The sequence below is a fragment of the Asparagus officinalis genome, chromosome 8 (genome assembly GCF_001876935.1).
Source record: "Asparagus officinalis chromosome 8, Aspof.V1, whole genome shotgun sequence".
Lineage (NCBI taxonomy): Eukaryota > Viridiplantae > Streptophyta > Magnoliopsida > Asparagales > Asparagaceae > Asparagus > Asparagus officinalis.
In genome coordinates this window covers 1,095,718-1,103,340 of record NC_033801.1, presented here as the reverse complement: position 1 = coordinate 1,103,340, position 7,623 = coordinate 1,095,718, and the positions used below count along the sequence as shown (strand labels likewise).

Genomic DNA, 7,623 nt, shown 5'->3' with positions numbered 1-7,623 from the left:
CTCACAAGGTACAGCAGCATTGAAAGACAACGTTTTGGTGCAACCTTGAACTGCTTCCATGAATGATATCTCCAGTGATACCTGTCAAAAGGAGATAATAAGCAGACCCCATTGAGATGAACAGCAAACAGAAAACAACTTAGAACATCTGCGGAGAACTAGCAACAGTTCATCAAAGGTGAAAGAGGACCTTGATATCTTGTCCACCAAATCCCCCACCAAATCCCCCACCAAAGCCTCCGCCGAAAGCCCCATCTCTGAAGAATTTGAAAAACTAGTTCCCAGCAAATGGCAAGATCAGTATTAAATATATAATGCTGGTGCAAATCATAGACCATAAGAAATTCAGATAGTTCAAATGCAAAAAGAAGTGTAAGTTATTTAACTGACGATACGATACGATAAAATAAAGAAAAGAAAAGAACTTTAAATGTTTACACAGAAAACTTCATCATTAAGTGGTTCATCTAACAATTGTTCGAGTAAGCTCACAAACTGCTAAAGTTTATTTAACCTTAACAGAGTGATTAGAACCGCCCACAAGGCCTTAGGTTAAGACTCCATAGATATGGTTATAAGTTCGGATTGCACCAAAAGACCAACAGCATAATATGTATGGTTCCCAACAAACTATAGAATCAACTTAAAGCCAAGATAGTGCATTTTGGATGGGACCAAATAAGCTTTACTTCATTTGGGTAAATAGCAAATTATATTTCAAACATAAGCTCAGGTTGTGCCCTACATCACTAGGAGTCAACCATCTATGTGAGAGTTAGCAATTAAGGAAACTGTCAAGGAAATTTCAGATTTTTCCAAGATAAACCCCACAAACTTTTGCTATGAAGAAACTAGAAAAGAAATCATGAAAAGGCTACAAGGACGAATAACATAACAAAATCATTTAACATTGTAGTTTTTGTTTTTTAAAACTGTTGTCCCTTTCTGCCTTTCCCAGATTTTAACAAAGCACTATCTGCTGAAATCAAGCAAATAAAGGAGATTTTTTTAAAAAAAAAAAGACCTTTTCTTTAAAAATAATTAGCAAAATCGGCTCTTTATGAAAGTATTAGCAAAATCAAGGTCGATTTTGAAAACTATCAACTTTAAGATACACGGGACTAGTAGTTCTGTGTATTAGTTCTCGTTAGTTAAACCTTAACCATTTAGCACAAAGCACATAGGACTACCATTTCGGATTAACCATAATTAGCAACCACTAACTACACGAGACTAATTCCATGTATTTTAAAGTCGATATTTTGCATAATCAACCTCTTTTCGATCGATATTTTGCATAATCAACCTCTTTTCGGCCAGCCGAAATGAGGTGGCCAAAAGGAGTTCGATTTTGCTAAATATTTTTTTAAAAAAAAATAATTTTGCTAATATTTTTTTAAAAAATGGTCTTTTTTTAAAAATTCTCTAGCAAATAAACTATATCAAGCAGATGAACAGCACATCCTAAAACAGACATTTAAAGAATATAACATAAATGGTGCCGACTATATCCTGAAACATAGAAATACTTTTAGATAAGTTTACATACATCACTCCCCCCGCCCCCAAAGATATCCTCAAATGGAAATCCACCACCGGCATATGGTCCCCCACCAGAACCACCTCCTGAAGCAGCCTGTTCGAATGCATCAGGACCAACCTGTAATATACCATGGACAACAAGAAGGAACTCATCAGCGAACATACAAATTTTCAGCCACATGATTTACACCTGGAGGTCTAATTAAAGATTAAAATACCCTGACATAAAAGTCACTAAAAGTATCTGTTGTGCATAAGGAATTGCATACAAGATAAAATACTCAGATTTTAAGTTTAATAATGTGGAAGAATATTACTAGAGGTTAAAATAACATGTCAAGCCCAAGTGAGCTACGTGAGGTGAGACGAGTCCTCTAGAACTACTAGCATAGCAAAGGAGAAAAAAACACTGTTAATACAACAACAACAACAACCAAGCCTTTATTTCACATGTTTGGGGTCGGCTACATGAATCATATTTTTCCATTCCATTCTTTTGCGGGTCATTTCCCCCGTTACGTTAATCTTAATCATATCCTTCTTAATTGCTTCTAATCAAGTCATTCTAGGTCGACCTCTAGATCTCCTAGCCCCATTAACTCTAATATTATCACTTTTCCTAATCGGTGCACTAAGTGGTCTTCTTTGTACATGACCAAACCATCTTAATCTATTCTCTCTCATTTTATCCTCAATAGGCGCAACCTCTAATTTACTACGGATGCATTCATTTCTTATCCTATCTTTTAATGTATACCCACAAGACCATCGCAACAATCTCATTTCTGCTACACTCATTTTTTGAACATGTTGTTTAAAAAAAGCACTGTTAATAAAGGAATTAAAATTTTTAGAAAATAGGAAGAAGGATCCATTTACAAGACATTCAAAACTATAACTTCCAACATCATATGTGTCTACATTCTATACGTCTGTGTATATGCAATCCTCCATGTAAACTTAAATCTTACTTTTCTCAACAGTCCAGACGATAAAAATTAGCAGAGAACTCAAGCTTAAAATACTTATTTGGGGTATTGCATAAAGTTATTATGCACATGCATCAGAGTGTAGAGTTGAAAAAGGTGAAAAATACCCTCCCAAGTTCCAAGAAATTGTGATCCAAGACCCAAACAACCGCTGACTATGCAGAACTAGTGGTCCATGAAAATTCTTAGTGAAGGAAGAAAAGTAACTATTAGCACATTTTTTAATGGATGGCGCAGAGAAAATGCTATGCTTCAAATTTGTGATTTTTATAGATTATAACCCACAATTTTGTGTCATTTTTTGTTCTTTTAACTGAAATGGCAGTTAATATAAGTAGTTTAAAATTCACAATTTAATGAGCTATAATGCATAAGTTGCGTCAATTTTTCTTGATTTCGACCAAATAAAAATTAAGTATGTGTACATAAAAATTAGTGATTTTCATAGGCTACCAATGATTTTCGCCAATTTTTGTTTATTTTGACCAAATTGCTTAATTGCGCTTACATCAAAATTCACGATTTCCATGGACACCCACAATTTTGTCAAGTTTCATTTATTTCGACTAAATGACATTAAATATGTGATTTCAAAATTCACAATTTTCATGTATCGTAACCCACAATTTTTGTCAACTTTCATTCATTTTGATCAAATGATAAGCGTACTTCAAAATGCATGATTTTCATGTTCTATAACCTACAACCTGTCAATTTTCATTTGTTTTGACCAAATGGAAATTGAGTCTATAACTCATAATTTTGTCAATATTTCTATGTCTCAACCTATTAGCAATTAACTATGCATATTTCAGAATTCGTGATTTAATAAACTGTAACTCATGATTTTCGTCAATTTTTGTTGGTTTTGACCAAATGCAAATTAACTACATGCACATCAAAATTTACGATTTTCATGAGCTATAATCCAAATTTTTTTCCATATTCCATTGTTTCAATCGAATAGGAATGAAGTATGTGTATATTAAATTTTGTGATTTTTATGAACTTAAATTTGCAATATTTATTGGCCATAAGACACATGTTTGCCAAATTTTGTTCATTTCGACCAAATCGCAATTAAATATGCATACTTCAAAATTATAATCACTGATTTTTGTCAACTTTCTTTTGTTCCGACCAAATGATTATTAATTATGCTTACATCAAAATTCATAATCTTCATGGGCAAACCATGATTTTTTTTTAATTTTCATTTCTTCAACTAAATGGAAATTTAGTATGTTCATGCTCTGTAAACTATGATTGTTGTCAATTTTCTAATAGTTTCCTTCGAATGGAAATTGAGTATGTGTACAATTAAATTTGTGATTTTGATGGTCTATAACCTATCATTTTTGTCATTTTTATTCGTTTCAACCTACTAGCTACCTAATAGCAATTAAGTGTGTGATGTTCGAGCTATAACGCACAATTTTTGTCAATTTTGCTTGTTTTGAACGAATGCAAATTAAATGTGTAGAACAAAATTTGCGATTTTCATACACTACCCAAGATTTGTCACTCTTGTTGTTTCTACCAAATGAAAATGAAGTATGTATACATCAAAATTTGCAATTTTAATGGACTAAAATTTACAATTATCATGACCTACAATTTTTGTCAACTTTATTTCGACCAAATGGAAAGTAAGTATGCATACTTCAAAATTTACAATTTGCAATTTTCATAGATTATATCCCATGATTTTTATCAACTTTCATTCATTTCGACCAAATGATAATTAATTATGTGTACTTCAAAATTCACGATTTTCATCAGCTATAATCTACGGCTTTTGTCATTTTTTGCTGTTTCGACCATATGAAAATTGAATACAATACGTGAAAATTTGATATTTTCATTGTCTATAACCCATGATATTGTCAATTTCTGTTTGTTTCAACCAAATGGCAATTACGTACAACTAGTTCAAAATATGCGATTTAATGAGCTATAATGCACGACTTTGTATGGTCTATTACCCACAATTTTTCATGGGCTAGTAAATGTATTTGATTACAAGCTGAAAAGGACGAGTTTAAAAATATGAAAAGCTTCCAACAGAACAACCTGTCAGAACAACCTGTCAGCTCACCTCTTAATACTTACAATATATATGTTCAGCGATTGACCTATGTTATAAGAATCAAGAAACAAAAAAAAGAGAGAGAAAGAAGTGAAAGGGTCATAAATCAGCAACAGCACATAGACCATAGAGAATGTTAAGCAGTGACCCATCAATCCAGTCAAGTGCGGGTCTGGTCTAGAAAAGGCCATGAGGTGGGATGTAGTCCCACCTTGGAAAGAAAGCAATATTGATACAAGGTTAAATATGCTTGGACTCATAACTCAAATAGGATTGAACCCTTTTGAGTCAATTGAGCGGGCCCAAGTAGATTAACCTAGCCTGTCTTCTTTTCCAACCCTAACAGAGAACATAATACAATCAGGAGTTTTTCGGGTAGTATATGAATTTCATATGCATACATTCTAATGCATTCTGAAACGATAATCCATATTATAATAGATAAATACTCTGAAAAGAGAAGTTAACTTAAATTAAATACATCCTGTCTCGACAGTTTCTACATGATCATAATAACAAAGACATTCATAATCAATCATTAGTAGATCCTAGCAAATAAGATCAACTTGTAAATTCAATAATGACAAACAAGAGCCAGAAGCACCTGGTCATAAAGCGACCTCTTCTCTTCATCCTTTAGAACCTGCATAAAGCAGAAGAGCACAAGTATTGCTTATAAAGAAATAAGAATAATAGAGTAAAACTTCACTATGACAAAGTGAATAACCTAAAAATAACACATCTTAAACAAGCTACCTCATAAGCACGTGAAACTTCTTGGAATTTTCTTTCCGCTTCAGCATCATTTTTATTTGTATCAGGATGGAGCTTCTTTGCAAGCTGGAAAAGGACATCAAGGGAAAATAAGTACCAAAGAAGCTACATATAGGTTCCACCATGAGTAAGCAAAACTAATACATGCAAATTTAGCATACAATTCAAAAATAAAAATTCGGAACCGCTTTTCTAAGAGTTTGGCATACAAGTCAATAAAGTTCTTGAGAAGAATGAGCTGATATTTCACAGCCATGCAACTTGTTATCAAACATCCTCCACTGATTAATACCACATGGCTGATGAGCATGTAAGACAAGGCTATACAAAGGAAACTTCATGGCGAAACAACATATTGGAAATCATGGTTCAGCACTAAGAGTGCCTCTATGATTACCAAGGAAAACAAAGTCTACTAATACAACATGTTTTCATATAGGAATCTAACTCATAACAAAGACATTGTATGAGCCTAAAAGAAATGAGATCACCACCTGAGAAAATGGTAGCGATACAATAACAAATTTCCATTTTCCACTTGACATGTATATTTGACACTTCATGAATCATGATTTCAGTTGTATAAGCATTGTGTAAACTTTGAAAATACACAATTTAGAGTGCAAATCAAATTATATGTATCAAACTATCTAAGGAGATGAATAATAACAACATAAAACAGGTCAACAAAAAATGATAACTCAATTCTGCAGAAAATTAAACATAAAAAGCAAAATTGGCATGGGAGAAATCCAGCAAAGGGACATGAAGCTTACTGCATAATAAGCTTTCTTAATTTCCGAAGCAGTTGCATTCTTACTCACTCCCAGTACATCATAATAGTCCCTTGCAAGCGCCGGCCTTGTTCCTAAAGAAATCAAAAAATAAGCATCAAGTAAAGAATAATAAACTTTTACAAAACATTAAATCTATTCAATAGAGACAAAACCTACCATGAAAATTCCTCTTATTCATATAAAAGACGCCACTTTGAACACAACTCGTCCATTTTCCTACACAGTTTACTCCTCATAAAATAAAACCACAAAACCAATTAATTCATAATACAATCAAGAACGTACCTTTTCCCCAGTTGGAGTCCGAGGAAACCCTAGACGATGAAGTGCATATCCAACGTGATGACTGCTCCAACTAGAAACATCCAAGCAAAGAAATAATTAAATTTCTGACGGATAATTGAAAAAAATTCGAAGAAAATTTGCCGGGGGGGGGGGGGGGGGGGGTTGGCAATCGGGAGGAACTAACTTGTTTAGGTTCGATCGGAGAGACCTCCGAGCGAGTAAAAGGGCGAGCTTTGCACCGTGAGATCTCATTGCAGGAGAGATTGCAAGCGATCAAGACGCACAATCTCTAGGTTTTTTGTAATAAATCCACCATTAAAATGTTGGAGAACGAAGAAGCTCTACTCCTTCGGAGAAGAGAGCGAGCGCTTCAGTTCGTTAATATCCCTGAGGAGAGTGAAAACTTCTGGAAATTTCAAATGGGCTTTCTTAATGGGGCCAGTGTAATATCGAATAATTACATCTCGGCCCACGTAATACATAGACCGTATGGGCTGAAATTTAAGCCTATTTATAGCCCATAAGCTAGCCTAAACGTATTGTTACCTCAATAAGTTTTAAAATAATAAATTCTCTCTCTCTCTCTCTCTCTCTCTCTCTCTCTCTCTCTCTCTCTCTCTCTCTCTCTCTCTCTCTCTAAGCTACAAATAAAAAAATAATAATTAGACAAATTAAAAATTAGCTCAAAAAAGGTCCTAGGTAAAATGGCCCTATAAAACTTCTAATGTGTAACATAAGGGGCTCTTTGGTTGGTTTCCTAAAAACCAAAAAAAAGGAAATTGAGTTATGGAAATCAAAAAAGTGCAATTTCCACCATTTCCATCCCTAAAACTAACCCACAACATCCAATAAAATATTATTTTCATCATACAACTCATCCACATCATCCAATAAAATATTATTTTCATCCAACAACTCATCTCATATCATCCAATAAAATAAACCAAACAACTTTTATGGGTCACATCATCCAACTCATCTCATCTCCATCTCATCTCATCTTTAAAAATAACTCACATCATCCAATAATATTATGACAACTCATCTCATCTCATCTCCATTTTATCTCCACCCATTTCCTCCAAAAAAACAAGGAAATTGATTTCCTTAAGTGTGGGTCACATCATCCAATAATATAATGACAACT

At 33.7% G+C, this 7,623-nt stretch overlaps 1 protein-coding gene across 1 annotated transcript in view; it reads right to left on the bottom strand.

Moving 5' to 3' along the window:
* The window catches only part of LOC109822013 (chaperone protein dnaJ GFA2, mitochondrial-like), a 10,486-nt gene extending 3,618 nt beyond the window's left edge, over positions 1 to 6,868 (bottom strand). The window contains exons 1-9 of the mRNA XM_020388169.1: positions 6,661 to 6,868; positions 6,477 to 6,546; positions 6,348 to 6,407; positions 6,171 to 6,262; positions 5,377 to 5,460; positions 5,225 to 5,263; positions 1,550 to 1,660; positions 191 to 274; positions 6 to 81 (exon numbers count right to left, since the gene is read on the bottom strand). Coding sequence (XP_020243758.1) covers positions 6 to 81; positions 191 to 274; positions 1,550 to 1,660; positions 5,225 to 5,263; positions 5,377 to 5,460; positions 6,171 to 6,262; positions 6,348 to 6,369 — 508 coding nt within the window. The 5' untranslated portion in view covers positions 6,370 to 6,407; positions 6,477 to 6,546; positions 6,661 to 6,868. The remainder of the gene's footprint in view (positions 1 to 5; positions 82 to 190; positions 275 to 1,549; positions 1,661 to 5,224; positions 5,264 to 5,376; positions 5,461 to 6,170; positions 6,263 to 6,347; positions 6,408 to 6,476; positions 6,547 to 6,660) is intronic.